Source organism: Salvelinus fontinalis, chromosome 35 (assembly GCF_029448725.1).
Source record: "Salvelinus fontinalis isolate EN_2023a chromosome 35, ASM2944872v1, whole genome shotgun sequence".
Taxonomy (NCBI): domain Eukaryota; kingdom Metazoa; phylum Chordata; class Actinopteri; order Salmoniformes; family Salmonidae; genus Salvelinus; species Salvelinus fontinalis.
In genome coordinates this window covers 27266524-27289565 of record NC_074699.1, presented here as the reverse complement: position 1 = coordinate 27289565, position 23042 = coordinate 27266524, and the positions used below count along the sequence as shown (strand labels likewise).

At 42.0% G+C, this 23042-nt stretch overlaps 1 protein-coding gene across 1 annotated transcript in view; it reads right to left on the bottom strand.

The window, feature by feature from the left end:
* The window catches only part of LOC129834651 (TOX high mobility group box family member 3-like), a 65558-nt gene that overhangs the window by 18959 nt on the left and 23557 nt on the right, over nt 1–23042 (bottom strand). The window contains exon 2 of the mRNA XM_055899845.1: nt 8870–8923. Coding sequence (XP_055755820.1) covers nt 8870–8923 — 54 coding nt within the window. The remainder of the gene's footprint in view (nt 1–8869; nt 8924–23042) is intronic.

The following is a 23042-nucleotide window of genomic DNA, read 5'->3' as shown; positions in this document are numbered from 1 at the left end:
ATGGCTTAAGGACAACAAAGGCAAGGTATTGGAGTGGCCATCACAAAGCCCTGACCTCAATCCTATAGAAAATGTGTGGGCAGGACTGAAAAAGCATGTGGAAGTGTGCGAGCAAGGAGGCCTACAAACCCGACTCAGCTACACCAGCTCTGTCAGGAGGAAGGGGCCAAAATTCACCCAACTTATTGTGGGAAGCTTGTGGAAGGCTACCTGAAACATTTGACCCAAGTTAAACATTTTAAAGGCAATGCTACCAAATACTAATTGAGTGTATGTAAACTTCTGACCCACTGGGAATGTGATGAAAGAAATAAAAGCTGAAATAGATCACTCTCTCTACTATTATTCTGACATGTCACATTCTTAAAATAAAGTGGTGATCCTAACTGACCTAAGGCAGGGAATTTGTACTAGGATTAAATGTCAGCAATTGTGAAAAACTGAGATTAAATGTATTTGGCTAAGGTATGTATACTTCCGACTTCAACTGTATATATTTTTTCTAAGAGTGTAGAGGAGAGCAGGATAAATTGCAGAAAGATTTAAACAACCATGTACTGTGCTTTACTCGACTACTGCCATCTTATTTAATGTTAACGCCACCGAAAAAGCACTGGAACATTTATTTTATTTTAATTAACTAGGCAAGTCAGTTAAGAAAAAAAATCTTATTTTCAATGATAACCCACTGTTCTTAGGCTAACTGCCTTGTTCAGAACAGCAGATGTTTACCTTGTCAGCTCAGGGGTTTGATCTTGCAACCTTGCAACCGTTTGGTTACCAGTCCAATGCTCTAACCACTAGGCTACCTGCCGCCTAACATGTTTTGTCTCCGTGCCTAACAATGAAAACACAAAGTGTTTAAAACGTAAATAGTGTAAAAAGGGAACTGTCATGACTCAACGGTGTAGAGCTACAGCCAGGGCCACATGGCAGTGATCAGGAGAGAACATCATCATCACAGGCTTCATTACCAATCTGAACCTGTCATTAGAGAAGAATGATGTGCAGTAAAAAGGGCCTCTCTGTTTGTTTGGCTGGTTTCACAAGACTCAGAAGGACATTTTAGGGGAGGAAAAAAGAACATCAACATTACATTAATTTGTACCACTCTCTGACCTTTTCAAATGGGTACAACTTGCCAAGATCTGTGTGGAAGAAGCTAAACCAGGACAGTGAACAGAGCTGGATAGGGATGTTGGACCGTAGGCTGAGGCATTGTGGCCTGAATTATAGAGGCAAGCAGGATGAGGTTTGAGACAGCCTTCCCTTAGATGAAGGTGAGCAAAGGTGAGTTCCATTTTTATAGTAAAACAGAGCAAATGTGACTGTGACCTTCAAGATAAACAGATCTGCCCCTGGAGGGCAGGAATAGAGGACTATTATTTTCCTAGTTTCTGATAAATAGTGTAATGGAGGGAGGGAGGGAGGGAGAGAGGAAGTGAGATCGCTATAAAAGACTGGTTGTGTTCCTCATCTCCCGTCCATAATGATGATCCAAATTAACATCTGCACAAGTTGGGAGCTGAAAATTGAGACATGAAGTTAGCTAAGGCTCGTCTGGGGTACGGAGGAAGTGTGTTAGCTGTCAGTGCAGGGCAGGCCTCTCTTCCTCAGGGGAGAGGTGCCAGACTAGGAGTGCTTCTCTGCCTGCCTGCCTGCCTGCCTGCCTGCCTGCCTGGCTGGATGGATGGCTGGTGGAGCCCAGAGAGTAACACACTGTTACAGCATTGCAGCATTACTGCCTGGTGTCACTTCACATAAAGCCTGGCTAATTCTGCACCAGGAGCAGCTTAGAAGGGCTCTGATCTCAGATTAAGAGATGCACAATCCACTTCCTTCACATCAGCAGCCTGGTTATCCATTTAAATTGTTATGAAAGCTCAGCACAGCCAAGTGCCAAGCAAACCAGATGCTGGCTTCATGTTTGTGTGTGTGTGTCCATGTCGGTCACTGTGTGTGTGTGTGTTGTGTGTGTAATGTGTTATGTGTGCCTGCATGTGTGACGGGTCGTTCCATGGGCAGGCGGAGGGTCCGATGGCAAAGGGGGCAGAGCAGGGCTTGTAAGAGGGAGCTGAGGCCAGACCAGATCAATCCAACATGTCTGGGCAGATGTATAGGGAATCTCCCAGGCAGCCACAGAGCCCCAGTGCTGTATGATAGAGTGTGTTGTTAATACACAGGCAGCATTATGTGCATGGTGAAAAGGCCATTAGATGTATGACAAACACATTGGCTCACTGCTAAAGTGTTGACTATTGGAGCTAACAAGCAAGGATTATGGAAAAATTCAGGAAAAGCATGAGATGATTAATGGTTGAGTTTCAGATGCTTCTGATCTGATGTGTTTCTGTGAACCATCGAGGACTCCACTCTCTCTCATATTCCTTCTATCTAGAACATGTATGGTGTTCTCACTCCCAATATCGAAGACAGCAGCAAGAAAAAGCTTTTGAGGCAATATCGCCAGCCTTTCAATAAACTTCTGTAATCCAATTCACTGATGCAATAACCAAGACTTGTTAAAGGCAGAGCCATGCAATTACTGAATATAATAGGCCCCGGGATCAATAGAGCCAGGATTGAGACTCCAGTTTCCAACATCTAGTGAGGCAGCGGAGCATAAAGCTACTCAAATGATAACATCACGGTGGGCCCGCATTCAACATTTCAAATTTGTAACCATCTCAAATCCATTTCTACATAGATCATTACTCCTGTCTAATTTGATTGGAAGGGAGAAGTGATACCCACCGCTGAGTGGAATTGAATCCCGCTGTACAGTATCCTGCTCTCTAAGGAGAGCAGTCAAGCCTCCCTGTTAGGATGGGTGTGTTAACAGGAGCACACCAAGGTCATCTTATCTCATTCTGTAAGTGCAGAAGGTAATAACACACCAGCCATCTACAGTAAATAGCCAATGTTATTTTATCTTTTGCATATGACGTTTTGGTTGATTTTGATACACCAGCCATCTACATATCCAACGTTATTTTATCTATTGGATAAGCATATTGGTTTATTTTGATACACTAGTCATCTACATATCCAATGCTATTTTATCTATTGGATAAGCATATTGGTTTATTTTGATACACTAGTCATCTAAGTATCTAATATTGTTTTATCTATTTGAATAAGCATATTGGCTAATTTAAAGATGTTCTCTGAGTTTGAGTATACCAGTGAGTAAATAGCCAGTAGTGTTTGTGTAGAGATGACTCAGTGTTCTGCTTTATACAAGAGTTGCAAGAGAACTGGATGTTTTTTTTTACAATTACCGTTAGCATCAATTGTCTATGGAGAATGCAGTTGTATATATTTAGCTGCTGTCAAAGTCACTCATTCATCATGGAGCCAGATCCATTTTGGCTGGTGCTGGTACAGAAGCCTTCCCTTCCAGTGCACCCAGAGCCAAGGCCTGTCACATTAACTTGATTAATACAGCGTTACAGTAGAGAGAAATGTCATTTTAGTGTGAAATTACACAACTCAAAGTGGAAAGTCACTTAAATTTCTCCTCAGTTCAGGTTACAAGAAACAATACTTCACACACTCCAATCCTTTTTTTTTCATTAGAAAAAATAAATAATCTGTGCTCTGCCTGTGGTTACACTCAGAATTTAAAAAATCTTTCTGTCTTTACATGTACATACGCACGCACGCACACACACACACACAAAAAGTGGGCTGAAGTACAATGCCATCTGCGCCGTAACACTGGAAACAGTTGTTCCTTTTGATAAAATGCAAATGAGCTGCTTGGCTATTCTATTAACTCTCCTGTCCTCCCCCTACCACCCGCCCACCAGCCTCCACCCAGCCAGTCCAGCTACACTGGGCTTTCACAGCCTGGGCTGAATGCTCTCTGAACAGCTTGTGATGGTGTGGCCTCGACTCGCCTCACCACAGAGGGCCTCGACCATAGAAGTAGAGTTACTAGATTGGGTTTTAAAAAAGCCCCTTTGACCATGGCACATTGAGTTGCATGAGGATGCCGGTTCTAGTAATTATATTTCTTTGGCCTCAGCAGCCCCTGGACATGGAGGATGGATGCACCTAGTTTGAGAAAATATGTTGGCAAATGGAACATCTTCCTATATGACTCTATTAAGGCTTTGTAGTTGGGTCAGTCTGTGCAGTCCCTGCTGTACTGTAACTGCTTGACTGAGTAGCATCACCATTGAGGTAATGAGTTAAGAAACTATAGCTTTCTCAACCATGGAGAGAGATGAGATGTGTAACATTACAAAGGAATCTGTTTTCCTCTTCTCTATGGCAATACTGAGGTTGCTTGGTACATGGTTGAAAGAGCAGGCTAGATCAGTCTCTCTCTCTCAGCACCATGGTACACTAAACAGTATGAGATTGCCCTGTTTTGAACTACTGTGGATGGATGATGGGTATTTTTGGTGCACTTCTCCCTAATGACAGGGCAGGAGAGAGGGTGGAGGTCGACTACACTGGTATATTTAGCACACTGTCGAATCCTCAGTCACCAACGCTCAGAGGGACATGAAATGTGAGTTTGGCAGCTCATCAGAAGTAGTCCCAAACCTTCTCTATGTGTCCTTACCATAACATACACAGATCATTCAGACATGTCTAAAGTCATGCCACATGACATTCAAGGCATTGGAACTGCCAGGCAAGACAGTGAGTGATGGCATGTGTTTCTCTTCAGGTTCCTTGATCATGTCTTGGAACACGAGGGAAAACAGGTGTTTACATCCCTAACTTTCTGACACCTCACCTTGGCTCACCTAGAGACATCACAAGTCTTTCAGAAGAGAGGGCTCTATATTGAACTTGACTAATCTTACTAAGTATGAAGCAATTTAACAGCAATACAACAAAGCCTTACTCGACGTTAAAAACAATTGTAGCCTATAATTTGCTATAGCTTGTATGCCAGTACACTGTCGGAAAAAATAGTAGTTATCTTTGACATCTTCATCTGATTCATTGACTTCCCTACATCTCCATTATCGGCTTTGACATGATCAGAACGTAGAAAAGGGATCAGAACGTGGAGAAGGGATCAGAATGTGGAGAAGGGATCTGAACGTGGAGAAGGGATCAGAGCGTGGAGAAGGGATCAGAATGTGGAGAAGGGATCTGAACGTGGAGAAGGGATCTGAACGTGGAGAAGGGATCAGAGCGTGGAGAAGGGATCAGAATGTGGAGAAGGGATCTGAACGTGGAGAAGGGATCTGAACGTGGAGAAGGGATCAGAACGTGGAGAAGGGATCAGAACGTGGAGAAGGGATCAGAACGTGGAGAAGAGATCAGAACGTGGACAAGGGATCAGAACGTGGATAAGAGATCAGAACGTGGATAAGAGATCAGAACGTGGAGAAGGGATCAGAGCGTGGAGAAGGGATCAGAACGTGGAGAAGGGATCAGAACGTGGAGAAGGGATCAGAACGTGGAGAAGGGATCAGAACGTGGAAAAGGGATCAGAACGTGGAAAAGGGATCTGAACGTGGAGAAGGGATCTGAACGTGGAGAAGGGATCTGAACGTGGAGAAGGGATCAGAACGTGGAGAAGGGATCAGAACGTGGATCAGAACATGGAGAAGAGATCAGAACATGGAGAAGAGATCAGAACATGGAGAAGAGATCAGAACGTGGAGAAGGGATCAGAACGTGGAGAAGGGATCAGAACGTGGAGAAGGGATCAGAACATGGAGAAGGGATCAGAACATGGAGAAGAGATCAGAACATGGAGAAGAGATCAGAACATGGAGAAGAGATCAGAACGTGGATCAGAACGTGGAGAAGAGATCAGAACATGGAGAAGAGATCAGAACATGGAGAAGGGATCAGAACGTGGAGAAGAGATCAGAACATGGAGAAGAGATCAGAACGTGGAGAAGGGATCAGAACGTAGAGAAGGGATCAGAGCGTGGAGAAGGGATCAGAGCGTGGAGAAGCGATCAGAGCGTGGAGAAGAGATCAGAACGTGGAGAAGAGATCAGAACATGGAGAAGGGATCAGAACGTGGAGAAGAGATCAGAACATGGAGAAGAGATCAGAACGTGGAGAAGGGATCAGAACGTGGAGAAGAGATCAGAACATGGAGAAGAGATCAGAACATGGAGAAGAGATCAGAACGTGGAGAAGGGATCAGAACGTGGAGAAGAGATCAGAACATGGAGAAGGGATCAGAACGTGGAGAAGAGATCAGAACGTGGAGAAGAGATCAGAACGTGGAGAAGGGATCAGAACATGGAGAAGAGATCAGAACATGGAGAAGAGATCAGAACGTGGAGAAGAGATCAAAAAGTGGAGAAGAGATCAGAACGTGGAGAAGGGATCAGAACGTGGAGAAGAGATCAGAACGTGGAGAAGGGATCAGAACGTGGAGAAGAGATCAGAACATGGAGAAGAGATCAGAACGTGGAGAAGAGATCAGAAAGGGGAGAAGAGATCAGAACGTGGAGAAGGGATCAGAACGTGGAGAAGAGATCAGAACATGGAGAAGAGATCAGAACGTGGATCAGAACGTGGAGAAGGGATCAGAACGTGGAGAAGAGATCAGAACATGGAGAAGAGATCAGAACGTGGAGAAGAGATCAGAACGTGGAGAAGAGATCAGAACATGGAGAAGAGATCAGAACGTGGAGAAGAGATCAGAACATGGAGAAGGGATCAGAACGTGGAGAAGAGATCAGAAAGTGGAGAAGGGATCAGAACGTGGAGAAGAGATCAGAACGTGGAGAAGGGATCAGAACGTGGAGAAGAGATCAGAACGTGGAGAAGGGATCAGAACGTGGAGAAGGGCTCAGAACGTGGAAAAGGGATCAGAACGTGGAAAAGGGATCAGAACGTGGAAAAGGGATCAGAACGTGGAAAAGGGATCTGAACGTGGAGAAGGGATCTGAACGTGGAGAAGGGATCAGAACGTGGAGAAGGGATCAGAACGTGGATCAGAACATGGAGAAGAGATCAGAACATGGAGAAGAGATCAGAACATGGAGAAGAGATCAGAACGTGGAGAAGGGATCAGAACGTGGAGAAGAGATCAGAACATGGAGAAGAGATCAGAATGTGGAGAAGGGATCAGAACATGGAGAAGAGATCAGAACATGGAGAAGAGATCAGAACGTGGATCAGAACGTGGAGAAGAGATCAGAACATGGAGAAGAGATCAGAACATGGAGAAGGGATCAGAACGTGGAGAAGAGATCAGAACATGGAGAAGAGATCAGAACGTGGATCAGAACGTGGAGAAGAGATCAGAACATGGAGAAGAGATCAGAACATGGAGAAGGGATCAGAACGTAGAGAAGGGATCAGAGCGTGGAGAAGGGATCAGAGCGTGGAGAAGCGATCAGAGCGTGGAGAAGAGATCAGAACGTGGAGAAGAGATCAGAACATGGAGAAGGGATCAGAACGTGGAGAAGAGATCAGAACATGGAGAAGAGATCAGAACGTGGAGAATGGATCAGAACGTGGAGAAGAGATCAGAACATGGAGAAGAGATCAGAACATGGAGAAGAGATCAGAACGTGGAGAAGGGATCAGAACGTGGAGAAGAGATCAGAACATGGAGAAGGGATCAGAACGTGGAGAAGAGATCAGAACATGGAGAAGAGATCAGAACGTGGAGAAGGGATCAGAACATGGAGAAGAGATCAGAACATGGAGAAGAGATCAGAACGTGGAGAAGAGATCAAAAAGTGGAGAAGAGATCAGAACGTGGAGAAGGGATCAGAACGTGGAGAAGAGATCAGAACGTGGAGAAGAGATCAGAACATGGAGAAGAGATCAGAACGTGGAGAAGGGATCAGAACGTGGAGAAGGGATCAGAACGTGGAGAAGAGATCAGAACGTGGAGAAGGGATCAGAACGTGGAGAAGAGATCAGAACATGGAGAAGAGATCAGAACATGGAGAAGAGATCAGAACGTGGAGAAGGGATCAGAACGTGGAGAAGAGATCAGAACATGGAGAAGAGATCAGAATGTGGAGAAGGGATCAGAACATGGAGAAGAGATCAGAACATGGAGAAGAGATCAGAACGTGGATCAGAACGTGGAGAAGAGATCAGAACATGGAGAAGAGATCAGAACATGGAGAAGGGATCAGAAAATGGAGAAGAGATCAGAACATGGAGAAGAGATCAGAACATGGAGAAGAGATCAGAACGTGGAGAAGAGATCAGAAAATGGAGAAGAGATCAGAACGTGGAGAAGAGATCAGAACATGGAGAAGAGATCAGAACATGGAGAAGAGATCAGAACATGGAGAAGAGATCAGAACATGGAGAAGGGATAGTTGAGGAAAGTGGAGAAGGGATCAGAACGTTGAGAAGCGATCAGAACGTGTAGAAGAGATCAGAAAGTGGAGAAGGGATCAGAAAGTGGAGAAGCGATCAGACCGTGGAGAAGAGATCAGAACGTGGAGAAGAGATCAGAAAGTGGAGAAGGGATCAGAACGTGGAGAAGGGATCAGAACATGGAGAAGAGATCAGAACGTGGAGAAGGCGTCAGAATGTGGAGAAGGGGTCAGAATGTGGAGAAGGGATCTGAATGTGGAGAAGCGATCAGAACGTGGAGAAGAGATCAGAACGTGGAGAAGGGATCAGAATATGGATCAGAACGTGGAGAAGGGATCAGAACGTGGAGAAGCGATCAGAACGTGGAGAAGGGATCAGAACGTGGAGAATGGATCAGAACGTGGAGAAGAGATCAGAACATGGAGAAGAGATCAGAACGTGGAGAAGGGATAGTTGAGGAAAGTGGAGAAGGGATCAGAACGTGGAGAAGCGATCAGAAAGTGGAGAAGAGATAGGAACGTGGAGAAGGGATAGTTGAGGAAAGTGGAGAAGGGATAGTTGAGGAAAGTGGAGAAGGGATACTTACATCACCACCACCAGCGACATCTGCCATGTTCATGTAGTTGTTGTTGTTGGCAAACTGCAAGAGAAGAGAACAGATCATCATTATACCTCTGGCCTCGTACCAAGATGATGTCAAATCAGTGTCACAGAAATATTTCCTTTAACAGATCCATTCAATTAGTGTCACTTGTGTTTACGTTTTTCACATTTATGTGTTGAGTTTAGTCCTAGTTGTTTCTGCTTGGGTGAGTAATTTCTGCCACATTGCTCTATTGTCACGTAGTAGAAAGATGTCTTTCGAGAGGTTATAGCCAATTCACTGCAAGGTAATGAAAATCTGGGCTGGCTATTCATGCCTTACGGGATGGTAATTAAGCACGGGTTTGCATCACAAAGCAAAGTATCAAGATGTTCTGGCAGGTTATTAACTTCAAGTAACCCAAGGGAGGAGGATGCTGCCAAGGAACTAAAACAAGATGGTGGGAGAGTACCAATAGGACATGGAGCAGTTGTGGTTTTTTGGATTGGTGAAAGGCAAGCATGAGTGGAGGGGGTATGTGTAGCTAGATGAGCTATTAAAAAATATGTGTCCTTTAGTTTAGTTAAGAAATAGCAACAGCGCTGTGTTTTGCGTTCATGACGAGCCCCCTAAACCCACACACATAGCCCTCTTAGCAAAATGGCTGCCACTTCCTTTCTTCTGAGACACAAGAGTGCTGACAGGTAGGAACAATGGGAGACAGAATGAAGAATTATGCACTAGCAGCTGGGCACTAGAGCACAATGCACCTCTCTGTGACCAGGCTAGAGCAGCAGCACAAACCCCAGCCTACACCGGGCAGGGAGGAAGAGGGGAAGAAGTTTGTGTCTTCATGAGTCCTCCCTCTGTGAGACACTTTCCCCATTTGCACAAAGCACTGGAATAATTTTGTGTATTTATTTCAAAGTCATTCTAGTGAAACATTATGAATGTGGAACAACTCAAATATAGAGGGAGAGAAAAAATGGTTTCTTATCTTTAGCGGAAGCCAAACAATAGTGGAAACAAATTAAGATCAGAGCGAGATGAGAAGTGCATTAATTTATTTTCCACTCCTTTGTTTTTTTCTCCCCTTGTTTTCTTGTGAGTGGTTAGTATGCGAAGGTAATTACCAAAAGAACTGCGGCTAATCAACTGTGAATGGTATCCATTAATTAGCCTATGCCTTGGAGAGAGAGCGTGTAGAATCAGAAGTAATGTTAACAGTGTAATGCACCAATGAGAAGGGAAGCCAAAAGCCCCACTAGCAGTTGGCAGAGCAGGTGGTTTGATACATTCAACACAACCCGTTTGAAGACCTCTTTACCTGGAGCTGTCCCACTGAACTGCATCTGAGCTGAGCACTCAAACACACACACGCGCCACAGAGAGTTGCAGATAACCTCAACTGTGAAACATCTGTCAATAAGGAGTGGTCCTCCCTTCCCCCCTCTGTACTTTCAGACCTTACATGGCCAGAGTACATCAGGCATTCTGAGGAACACAAACACACACACACACACACACACACACACACACACACACACACACACACACACACACACACACACACACACACACACACACACACACACACACACACACACACACACACACACACACACACACACACACACTTCTGGCATTCTGAGCAGCACTCTGCTAGTAATTAACCTCAATGCAGCCTGGGCTTATCTGTGAAGTGTTACACTGTCCCCTTCTTCTTTTAGATTACAAATGGAACACAGGCAACATTGTGTTGATGTGGGGAGAGATAGGAGGGTTTTGTGTAGTGCTACCTCTGTTCCTAACCCCCCTGGGGTTTTACTGGTGAGTGAAACGTTAGGTGGTGAACAAACAATAGCTCTGGAACCAAGAGAACTCTCTGAACATTCTGGAAAATTTGAGGGAACATAAGGATCTAAGTAGGTGAATACATCATTTTGTTGTTATTGTGGGCTTTCTAATGGCAAGAACTGATGTGGAGGTAGGCTATGTCTTCACAGAGCATGCAGGCAGATTTGAGTGTGTTGGTTGTCAGTGTTTAGTTAATCATTAACGTCATCAATTCCCAATCTGGCCCTCAAACCATCATGGTCACCTAATAATCCCCAGTTTACAATTGGCTCATTAATCCCCCTCCTCTCCCCTGTAACTATTCCCCAGGTCGTTGCTGCAAATGAGAACGTGTTCTCAGTCAACTTACCTGGTAAAATAACGGTAAATAAATAAAATAAAAATCAACATCCAACCGTTTCCCAATGCAATTACTACCTGCAATATACAGATGGAGGATCTTAATTTGATCACTCTTTTGTTGCTGAATATTTTTCTGTGCCGCAGAAAATGCAGACGAGCTCCGTGATCAACATAAATTCACTGAAAACCAGCACTAACAAGCCGTTATATTGACAGTATTCCACTTTTCATGTAGCTTCATTCAGACCAGCTAATAGCCTAACCACTGATCATGCAACATTATGGAATAAACATTAAAATCCTGTTGCACAGGATTATTTTGCTGCGACAATACAGGTCACATTAATATCCTAGATCTGTAAACTACCGCCTCTGTGGTGTGTGCTCCCAACACATGGTGAATTTATACCTCAATAATACTGTATGTACATACAGTATCAGAGAACAAATCCATGTAAATACAAACACCATGCTCTAAGGTGAGACAATAGAAAACAAACAACAACAATTGATGCTGGCCTGAGTTCCAGTAAATTAGCTTCAGAGAAAACACCGCAATAAGGAAAGTATTGTGAAACTCTTTAGGAAGACTGCCCCGTTTCCATGAGGTGTGTTTTATTGTGCTTCCAGTTCCAGGGCCCAGTTCTCTCCTCTGAGAACTATACTGTATCCCAAATGGCACCCTATGCCCTATGTAGTGCACAAATTTTGATCAATACCCTATGGGCCCTGGTCAAGAGCAGTGCACTATAAAAGGAACAGGGTGCCATTTGGGACACATCCTAGTCTCTCACCAACACCATTGGAAATGGTCCCCAGCCTCCAGTATCAATCTTGACCATTAAGAGCTTTACCCTACCGTGGCAGTCGCTTGGCCACATCCTCAGTGGACAGCGAGTAGCAACACGATCGGATCTTGTTATTATTATATTGTTGCTCCCAATTAATCTTTGTGGAACGCCGGCGTTTAATGTTCATGTTTCACGGCCGGCCCTGAGTCAAATGCCAGATGAAATTAAGTGTGATTGGAAGGACTGTGCAGCTGACGGCAGAGCCTGCACTAAAATGGGTCAGAGCAGACAATGAGCACTCTGTAATTAAAATGATGAGATGAGCAGGATAGATGAACAAACTCTGCCTGCTACAGCCCTCGTTAGGACAAAACCAAACCACGCTATTTTACACGGGAAGCTTTTCGACAGCAGTGAAATCTGCCACTGGTGGAACTAAGATTGTCTGGGGTATTATCACCTGAACATGACAGAGTAAATGTTACAGAAATGTTATCATGGGGTGTTCTTACAGGAACCAGGGAACTGGGGGTGAAAAATCTGTAGGAACATAAGAGCACAGCAGCAACAGGCCAGGCAAACCTGTTACTAAGCATTAGACAGCCCTGCACATCCAAGCTCCAAGCTCAGCATGTTTGGAAAAACAAGTGATGTCTCTCTTTCCCTCTCCCAATCTCTCTCTCACTCTCTCTATCTCCTATAGGCTCTATCTGGCAGAGGGGAACAAGCAGCAGTAGAGTAGAGTAGAGCTTTAAAATATCCTTGGGATAGAAGGCTTTTATTAACAGTGGATCCATGGCCAAAGGAGCTCTGTGTAACACGAGCCTCGACGGTGTGAGAGAGACAGAAACGGCAGAGAAAACACACTGACTGACCAGCCATCTACCTAGTGTTTTCACTCCCAGCCACTTCCTCTCTATCTGCACCAGCAGCAAATTTCTTTCTTCAATAAATGTTTCAGAGAAAAGAGAATTAAAGAGCTTACATGATCCTGATCCTGCCGTGAAAAGACTAAATGCTGTACTGTCTGGGAAAACACTCAGAGAGACAGAAAAGCATGAAGCTTTCCTCACAGTGAATCAGATGAAGAGATTCATTTAATTTCTCTCTGTGTTTTGAGAAGGGAAAGAATACCCAATATTTTTCCATTGGCAGTCTTCTCTCACATTATAGCGCTATGATGAGCTCTTGTGAGAGCTGGAAGAGGAGGGGAGATGGTGGCTCTTTACATCTTCATTTGCTGAGATGCATTTGCTTTCTCCATGTAATGTAAATACCATAGTAGTTCATCGGTTTGTTTTTATTTGGCAAGACTTTCCACCCAGTTTCTTGTATTAGGATCTTTTACTGCACATTTTCCTGTATCCATATATATTTACAAACTGATATTCTCCACAAGCAGGTACATTTGATAACCCTGGTAATGCCATTGTATGACTGATACCAGTCTCATTTCAATATCTTCTAACCATAGTTCAAGAATATTTGCATGAAAGTATGTCAGATTGGAAATAAGCTGTTGGCAGCGATTATACCAAACACTATTATTTCAACCCCAGGGCAAACACATCTTCATTTGCTGAGTGTGACCCCATCTATATGACCCCATCTAACCCCCAGTATGAGGTAGGAACCAAATGGATCATATCAGTAAACATGGGAAGGACAAGTTAGACCCACAATTATGCCTTGAGAGCCTCTGTTGGCCAACTGTCATATGATGATGCACATAAATGTCAGCTTGGACTGTTGTGCTGGTTTGGTCACCATACAGTCCAGATTCACAAGAGCATGAACAGAGAGCAAAGTCATCGAAAACATAATTTTATAAGAATAAATCAAGTAATTCTTTCCGCTTAAGTCTTGGAGTGTAAAATTACATACTAAATTGAATACAAAGCGTCTAGAATCTTCCTTTTTCATTTGCACTTTAGACTATTCAATTCCAAAGTTGACTCTCATGAATAAATCAAATTAAATTACCTCACAATTACTGATTGGCCATGTCACAAATATCCAGAGAAGAATGAGAAAAAAATAAAAATGTCTACTCTGTGATGGACGAGACACAGAATGAGCAGAAAATAGGCTATTTAGGTTACACAATACAATCCAAAGCCATCAGTATCAGTACCTGCTTGACAGCAGGTACGCATCTTGGCCGTGTTCCTCCTCCCTCCTCCTCACAGAAACACCAACAACGAATTCAATCAAGAACAGACATTTGCCAGAAACATATCAGCTGCTGACAAGCAATTTTACAGTTCAACTATGCGCTCAGTAATCACAGCATAGCCTCTGTTCTCCGGGACACAATGCTTATGCTAATGTGTTCTCCAGTCCAGTCATCTCTCTGTAAGAAGGATAAAACACCAGTCAACTTGCAACTACACTACGCCTCCAGTTCAGTCCAGAGTATAAACACAAGTAATTTGCTCTGTTTTTTTATTTTAATATATCCATTAAGATGACAGCCACTGTAGCTTTGGTCCTTTCATTTAGCAGAAGGCGAGGAGACCAAGACTAGCAATACAAACGGAACACTTTCCTTTCTGCCCAACCTCCACCAGGCCATTTGCAGCTTGGGTAAACACCAATCTCTGGGTCCTCCTCACCAAATACCTGTTCATTTACCACCCAATTCAGCGTAAACAGTCTGCAGCTGGACCCTCCTGTGATTATAGGGGCTATTCACCCCCAGCATGCCCCCATACATGCAGTGCCAAGCTGACACATATATATATATATATATATATATATATATATATATATATATATATATATATATATATATATTCCTCACTATGTGTTCGGCAGTCAATTTGTAAAGCGACTCTAGTGCACAGCGTGTCCACACAGTCAGCTCACAAGCTGTGTTCTGATCTGCAGGATGAATCGATCGGTAATTCAGTTTAAAGCTAAAATCATTACTCCCACAGCACAGCACAGACTGTTCCCTCCCATCATAACTAACTGACTGTTGGTCCAGGACTACACAAGAAGTAACATTGAAGTGAATTTCTCTGTCTGTCTCTCATCTTTCCTTCTCTCTCTTATTCTCTATCTCTCTCTCTCTCTCTCTCTCTCTCTCTCTCTCTCTCTGTCCCTTACACTCTCTCTCTCCTGCTCTTTCTCTCTCTCTCTCTCGCACTAGGCTTGGGAGGTATCCAGATTTTCTTACCTTCATACCGACCATGTGCCATCCCGGAATATTCAATAATACCAGCAGTGAACAAAATCGTATTGAGCCGCTGTAATCCGAAAGTTAGAAATGCTAACAAGTACATGTAACATCCCATAGAGAATGCTAACTAAATGCTAACAAGCTTATTGTGAACATATTATACAATCTCTAACCTAAATTATTTACAAGACAGACATCCCAGCTCATAAAGTTATACAAAGAAAATGCTACACAGTTTGTTGCACGCACAAAACAAATAATAGACAACATGGCTCCAGCAAGGGATTCACTGCTGTTACCAATCTTAGCTCGATTTTGGAATAAGCTAACCACTTAGCTAGATAGTTAACTAGCTACTAAATTAGCAAATCAAAAGCACAACTGCAGAGCAATTAGAACATTTTAGACGGTTAACTTAATAGTTATAAGATATCTTGCTGGCAAAGATTTTGTTGTGAATTCCATGCTGGACCTAGATCACCTGGCGCATGCTGGACAACAGTGAGTGACTCACAAGGCTCCAGTCTCTCGTTCTTGTGTGCTTGGAAACAATCACCACGTGACTACGAACTATAATGAAAAATATATGACAGGTGAAATAAAGAATGTGATTTTCTTAATCTCCTAACGTATTTCACAAATTGACTGTAGATATTTACTTAAAAAGTAGCTACAAATATTAAAATGTATAAAAAAACTTCAAATAACTATTTCAACGGTATTGACGGTATTAAAAACGATCCCATGGCTATTTCCAAATACCCCGTTATACAGTACAGTATATATGGTATACCATTCAAGCCTATCTCTCACCGCTCACTAGATTAGAATGGAGTAGTAGAACAGGTCTGAGAGAGAAAGGCTTGGTGTTATCAGAAGTTTGGATCTAACAGATGACAGTTTTATTCAGTTTGTGTCTGATTGTCTCTCTCTTTAACAGCCTGTCCACTCTCTTCTTCTCTGGCCCTGCATTGGTTGCATCCCAAATGGAACACTATTCCATAGGTCTTTGGTCAAAAGTAGTGTACTATTTAGGAAATAGGTTGCTATTTGGGACATGCCATTGTGTCGTCAGTCTGCCCTGTTTGCTTTAATAAACCTGGACCAGACCTGATGGAATTGTTTAACCCCATGCTGGGAAATCAACATGGCTATAAAAGACCACCTGTTCACTGTTCACTTATACTCTACCAGTGTTTGATGTCTTGCGTACCAAATTTTACTCTATTACCTATATAGCAGTACTTTTGACCAGAGCCCTATGGGAGCCCTATGGGCCCTGGTCAAAAGTAGTGCACTATGTAGGGAATAGGGTCCCATTTGGGAAGTAGCCTCGGTGGAGTTGAGTGTATGAATAAAACTGAGTTTCAGGTCTCATGTGCAGGTCTCAGAAAGATTTTGTGTAAGCTCACTTTAACGTATATGAAAGATACAGTCCCAAGGGTGCTCTCTCTGAAATGTGAGAGCACCTAATATAGATGTGTCTATTTGGGACGGGAGTTAAACCTAAGTAGAACCTCCCAGGTACTATGTTACAGTACATGGAATAACTAAGAACATTACTGCTTCCTTGTTGCTGGCTTAAGGAACATGGGCTACACTTGGAAACAAACTGAAGTGGTCAATTAAGAAAATAAAGGAAATGAGATTGAATGATTTTATAGTGTGCTTTGCTTTCAAGTTTCTTTTCTGGGCCAGCTGTTTTGGTAGTGTTGAGAGAGAGACTGTAAGTAAAAGTCTGAGGTTAGTGACGTAGACATCTTTTGTCGTGTTCTCTGCAGAGCAAACATAACCAACACTGGGTCGAGGAGAGTTGTGGTTTGGTTCCGTATGACGGCCAGTGCTAAAGGCTACATTTTTCTTGTTATTACTCCTGTGTCACATATTCACTGTTGTCCAAAAATGTTCCCTACAACTCAAACAATGCTTGATCTGTTTCAGGAATATGGAATATGTGGATAAATAGGCAGTATCAATCAACCACGTTTGGAATTATGATGACACAAAGCTACTTTCATTACAGTCAAAACAAATTCACAAAGTATGTCATAAATTCACTGGATCTGTGATAGATGCACACCAAAGCCTCAACACTGTAGTTGATACTAGGGCTGTTGTGGTGACCGTATTACCGCCACACCGGCGGTCACAAGTCATGAAGGCAGTCAAATTCCACGTGACCATTTAGTCAGGGTAATTAGGCTTCTCCAAACTCTGATGCTGCTGATGGTCATTAGTAGTCTACTAAACTTGCTAACTGCCTGGTATTCAGCACATTATTTTCCCTCTAATCACTCTGACATCAATGCAAATGTGTTCAAAAATCGAATCAAACACTTCATGAGAGCCCATGCGCTCATGTTGTGCAACATTTCAATAGGCTATGCAATTGCATGAGTAAATAGAGTGATGGTCTCTACTGAAAAGAGGAAGACCAGCTTTCTATAGGCTAGGCCTACTATATTATTTTCAACTCCTAATATTAAGTACATTGCTTATATTTACAGCAGGAGTATAGCCTACCTGGCTGGCATGAAAATAAACCACGGGAAAAGAGTCCTACATTTTTTCCCGCTGCCCCTGTTTCGATACAGGTGCATGATTATGGTCCATTTTAAATCAAAACAAATTTCACACATATGTATTATTTAGTATATATTGTCACATGTGCTCCCTCTCCGACCTCTAGGTCACCAGGCTGTTCGTTATGGCGCAAACCTGTCACGTTACGCGCACCTGCGTGTCGTCAGACTCACCTGGACTCCATCACTTCTCTGATTACCTTCCCTATATATGTCACTCCCTTTGTTTCCTTTTCCAGGCGTCATTGTTTCTGTTTCTGTTTCATCTATGTGTGCTGTTAGTGTTTCTTGCTTTGTATTATGTTCCATTTATTTTATTTAAACACTCACTCCCTGGACTTGCTTCCCGACTCTCAGCGCACATTGTTACATATGTAAAGACAAGATTAAATCAAGAATTGTCTGATGGGTGACAATATTATCCTATCACTTGTGAATTATATATTATCACTTGTGAATGATGCCCAGCATAAGAAACAATGCCTTTTTTTGCGACTATTTCGAATCATAGTTGCACACCTCATGCAGCCTAGCCCATAGGCCTATATGATTTTTGTATCACAACTAAAGTGTCCAAATAACTTCTTAAAATTAAGCATATTATTCTGCTTTACAAGAATAATAAAGAGGAGAGCCTAACTGGCATACATAAGCAGCGCGTGAGATCAAGTTTGGGGATGATCATTTTCACCATAAAAATGCGCCTTTATAATAAAAGCATTACATGCATAATTGCATTTGCGGTCACCGTTGATAATGATGTTTTCCATGAATGGAACATTTGTGCTTATAGCCTTGCTGCGCTTATAATGTGAAGAAATAGCCTAATAGTTTATCCACTTTTTAAGCAACTGTAAATGTTCTGATCTGTTGTGTCAGCCACATTGTGTAAAAATGTTTTTGGGATGCTAGTGGTTGTATTCATTTGGGATCTATCGCAGCCCACAACTGTCCAGGACTATGTTATGAATATTTATTTCTTGCACAGACTAGAATAGGTCGACCTTTGTACTATGGGGGATAGTAGATTGACATAGGATGGTGTTTTTGCTGTTCATTAGGCCTACTCATCTTGTTGGCTGACGAAAAGTAAATGTGGACAGTTCTTCCAATATCTTCAATATGCACCTCGGAATTGAATAAGCACGGGCGCAGTTGCGTCCCCGATGTGTCTGTCTTCACTTGTAGCCTGTGAGAAAGACCCGATCATGTGATGGAGCACGCAGCACTCAGCGAGAAGGGGACAACAGCCACTGGCCGCAAAAGGCATGATTTTTTTTAGGGTGCATTTCGGCCACACAAAGTGGATGTTGCTATTGAAATTCTAGGCATTACCAAGTGCTTGTCAAATTGTGAATGAGTGACTGATGTAGTGTGTACAGCCTGCACAAAAAAACAAAGCAGAGATCATGCCTTTCAAGCAACTTTTTCAAATGATCATTAAAGTCGCATCATGCAGCCTTACAATGTATTAAAAATCTAAACATATAGCCCAACATGTAGAACAACTAAAGTTACATTAATAACTCTAAATGAAGCATATAGGAATACCTATTTCTTACTAACCGCTCAACACTAACCGCTGTGCGCACTCCCTCAAATCGTTTGGAGAAAATATCCTTTCTATTTTATTCAGCTATGTTCAATTGTATTCTTCATACTATAAAATAATGGCACAGAATTCTAAGCAAATCTTGTCTGCTAAATTAATTAGTGTAGCCTACTACAGCCATTTGGCATAGCCAGATCAGGACCTAACATAAGGACAACTCGGAGTATTCTATTCTGTTTTTCTGAAACAGACTACATTTTCTTCATATCATGTTTCTTTAGACCTGTCTAAAATAAATAATGGATTTATTGTGAAGGTGTAGGCTATATTACATGGATTTATTAGACTTATTCAAATGTATATGTTCCAAAGGTCTGCATCAGTGGCTTGTAGGCTATGTGTGGAAGCCAGGAGATGCTAAATATGTTTATGTTAATTAACGGTCAATTACCGTGATACCGACAGTTAGTTGATTGACAATCACCGGCTGACAAACCTTCGTGACCGCCACAGCCCTGGTTGATACCAATAATGACCAAAAGCATCTGTTCTAGCACTAGGCCTACATGGACTTGTGTCCTTAGCCTGGGTCCAATCCAGCTAGTCTACATACTATGTAGATGAACCACCCTCTCCTCTTCTCCCCTTGCCACTGAGTCTGGTCTGGTCCACACCCCCGAGAGCAAACCCTAAAAGAAAGCAGTAGCTGAATGAGGGGTTTCATCTTTGATCTAGCGGGGTGCAAAGCCATTGGCCCGCCGCCACAAAGGGGCTTAGGGCTGGGGAGAAGAGTATAAGGCCTCAGAAACATGTGGACGCTTTCCCACAATGCCTGCTGTTAGTAGCACAGACACAGACATACAAATCTTTAAAGGCCCAGTGCAGTCAAACATTTGATTCACCTGTGTTTTATATATATACAGTATTTCCACACTATGAGGTTGGAATAATACTGTAAAATTGTGCAAATGATGAGAATTCCCTTTCAGTGTAATAGCTGTTTGAAAAGACTGCCTGAAATTTCAGGCGTGGAGTTTTGGCCTGCCTAGTGACATCACCAGAATCTACATTACTTAATAGACCAATAAGAGTTTTGGGTGGAGTTTTGGCCTGCCTAGTGACATCACCAGGATCTACATTACTTAATAGACCAATAAGAGTTTTGGGTGGAGTTTTGGCCTGCCTAGTGACATCACCAGGATCTACATTACTTAATAGACCTACTTGCACACAATCCCGGATCCGGGAGCACCCCCATCAGTAAAAAAGCTGACTAGCATAGCCTAGCATAGCGTCACAAGTAAATACTAGCATCTAAATATCATTAAATCACAAGTCCAAGACACCAGATGAAAGATAGAAATCTTGTGAATCCAGCCATCATTTCTGATTTTTAAAATGTTTTACAGGGAAGACACAATATGTAAATCTATTAGCTAACCACGATAGCAAAAGACACACATTTTTTCCCCCACCATTTTTTTCCTGTATAGGTAGCTATCACAATTTCGACCAAATAAAGATATAAATAGCCACTAACCAAGAAACAACTTCATCAGATGACAGTCTGATAACATATTTATTGTATAGCATATGTTTTGTTAGACAAATGTGCATATTTCAGGTATAAATCATAGTTTACCATTGCAGCCACCATCACAACTCTCACCAAAGCAACTAGAATAACTACAGAGACCAACGTGAATTACCTAAATACTCATCATAAAACATTTATGAAAAATACACAGCGTACAGCAAATGAAAGACAAAGATCTTGTGAATCCAGCCAATATTTCAGATTTTTTAAAGTGTTTTACAGCGAAAACACAATATAGCATTATATTAGCTTACTACAATAGCCAACCACACAACAGCATTGATTCAAGCCAACAATAGCGATAACGAATAAACCAGCAAAAGATATTAATCTTTTCACTAACCGTCTCAAACTTCTTCAGATGACAGTCCTATAACATCATATTACACAATACATATAGAGTTTGTTCGAAAATTTGCATATTTAGCGGCACAAATCGTGGTTATACAATGAGAATAGTAGCCAAGCTGCCAACAATATGTCGGGAGAAATCTTGGGAGAGGCACCTAATCTAATGAGTAACTAAATTTAAACTTGACTAAAAAATACAGGTTGGACAGCAAATAAAAGATACATTAGTTCTTAATGCAATCGCTGTGTTAGATATTTAAAATTAACGTTACTACGACATACAGCATGCGTTAAAGCGAAACCGCACCAAAATTAATGGCGGAATATGAGTTTTACATTTTTCAACAGAACAACGAATTAACATCATAAATAGTTCTTACTTTTTGATGAGCTCCCATCAGAATCTTGGGCAAGTTGTCCTTTTTCCAAAAGAATCGTTGCTCGGTTGCAGATTGTCGTCTTCAACTTTGGAATTAGCAGTAAACATTAGCCATGTGGGCCAGACGTGCCCAAGTCACTAGAACGCAGCACAAATAAATACCCGAAAATCGCAATATACTGATATAAACTGATATAACTCGGTTTAAAATAACAACATTATGATGTCTTTAACACCTATATCGAATAAAATCAGAGCCGGATATATCTAAGGGCTATAACGGGAGCTTTCTAGAACGCCATCCTGAGGTCTGTCTTGCGTCATGGCGAAGGGAGGAAAGAGAGGACCCCACGTTGCCAGCCCATTTATAAGGCCTCAGATCTGCCTAGCAACTCCATTTCAATTCTCACTATTTGCTGACATCCAGGGGAAAGCGTATGCAGTGCATCTCAACCAATAGAAGACATGCAAATTAATAAACCGACCTCAGAACAGCCTGCAGATTTCAGATTTCTCACTTCCTCATAGGAAAATTGCTCCAACTCGAGTTCTGTTTTGCTCACAGATATAATTCAAACGGTTTTAGAAACTAGAGAGTGTTTTCTATCCAATAGTAATAATAATATGCATATTGTACGAGCAAGAATTGAGTACGAGGCAGTTTAATTTGGGAACGAAATTATTAAAAAGTGCAAATAGCACCCCCTATTAGGCTTGTAGGTAAGCATTTGGCTTTAAGGTCTATTATATATTGTCTATGGTAAGTTCTGTTGTATTCGGCGTATGTGACAAATACAAATGTATTTTATTTTATTTGATGAATACTTTCTGAAGACACTGTATTTAGATGGCTTTCTTTCATTGATCCCTATATTCTGAACATGTTCTCTCGATGTATTCTAGTGAGTCTGTAGTCAAAATTCTAATTAAAGGCCACACCGTATTTAAGGATCAGAACCTTTTTTTAACATTTTCGCATAAAATGACATACCCAAATCTAACTGCCTATAGCTCAGGACCTTGATACCATTTGAAAGGAAACACTTTGAAGTTTGTGGAAATGTGAAATTAATGTAGGAAAACATTACACATTAGATCTGGTAAAAGACAATACAAACAAAAACATACATACAAAAAAAGCATATTTCAAATGCAAGAGAAAGGCCAAAATATAATATTGCCGTTTAGGCGCAATTTCGATGTAGTGTGTGTGCAAAGTTTCAGATTGAGCCAGTGAAGCATTGCAATACTGGACAGTATTTTGTATCAAGTCTGCCCAAATGTGCCGAATTGGTCAAATTATACATTTTCAAGTACATAACTATAGAGAAGATACAATAATAAATGTCATGAATGGAATGTCATACATGATGGATCAATTAGCTTATACACTAACTTTCACACATCTAGATGGCCGGGTGGGTGGGTGTGGAGCCAGAGACAGTAAGGGCTCAAACTGTAGAACCCAGTTCCTACATTTTAATATAAAAATGTATTTTATCAAACAAAATTGTGCTACTTTTTATCTCTGGGAACCTCAG